General features: G+C 38.0%; 1 protein-coding gene across 1 annotated transcript in view; it reads right to left on the bottom strand.

Moving 5' to 3' along the window:
• LOC107555642 (C-Jun-amino-terminal kinase-interacting protein 4-like) overlaps nt 1–802 on the bottom strand; it is a 29,367-nt gene that overhangs the window by 10,199 nt on the left and 18,366 nt on the right. Inside the window, exon 20 of the mRNA XM_016238506.1 lies at nt 482–647. Coding sequence (XP_016093992.1) covers nt 482–647 — 166 coding nt within the window. The remainder of the gene's footprint in view (nt 1–481; nt 648–802) is intronic.

The raw sequence follows: 802 nt of genomic DNA, 5'->3' as shown, positions 1-802 counted from the left end.
AAAAAAAAAATTTGATTTATTGGTTTCCTAAAATGTGTGAATGCAATATGGACTGAGACACTATCACAACTAAAATGAGTTTTGAGCCATATTTCAACAAACAAAGTGAATGCAAAGAGACTTTTACTCCATTAAGTTTGGACACTTTTTAAGTTTTAAAAACAGAGTAACTATTTCTATTGAAATCAAAGTGTGGTCAGTCTGTTCTTTTTGCCTGGATGTCTTAGCAGCATCAATATAAATATGTTTTCATGAAATGTTTATCATAACGCAGCTCAAATCACAATCAGAATGTATGACAAAATCACAATAGAATGTTTTGGTCAAATCACACCGTTCTAAAGATATCAATAATCTGTAATAACTGCATTTTGTATTAGTTTATCGAGATGTAATGATAAACTATTTATGCCCATGACTGAAAGAAACATGACAAAGATGAAGTGATAGATTACTGTTACGAGGTGTGTAGATTTCTGACCTGGTACGCTGGCGATGCACAGCACACATGAATTACAGACGTAGAAGCTGTCGAGCAGGTCGTCGGGCCGCGTCACATCCATGATCATCACCTTTGTGGAGGAGTGTGTGCTCGTACAGATCCAAACGCGACTGGACATCTCCACATACACTGTCTGCTCCCGCTCCTGCTCCTGTCAACACACACAGTATCACTGTATGAAGAACCAACACCGTCAGTGCTGCCTATGAATGTTGTGTCTTTATGTGGGTCTGATCCATTTTTATACATCACAATTAGGGTTGTGACGGTGAGGAAATTTTCCCACAGGTTAATCGACAT

The sequence above is a fragment of the Sinocyclocheilus grahami genome, unplaced genomic scaffold, assembly GCF_001515645.1.
Source record: "Sinocyclocheilus grahami isolate Dianchi unplaced genomic scaffold, SAMN03320097.WGS_v1.1 scaffold542.1, whole genome shotgun sequence".
Lineage (NCBI taxonomy): Eukaryota > Metazoa > Chordata > Actinopteri > Cypriniformes > Cyprinidae > Sinocyclocheilus > Sinocyclocheilus grahami.
The sequence above is the reverse complement of the archived record's forward strand: the minus strand, read 5'-3'. Positions and strand labels throughout refer to the sequence as shown.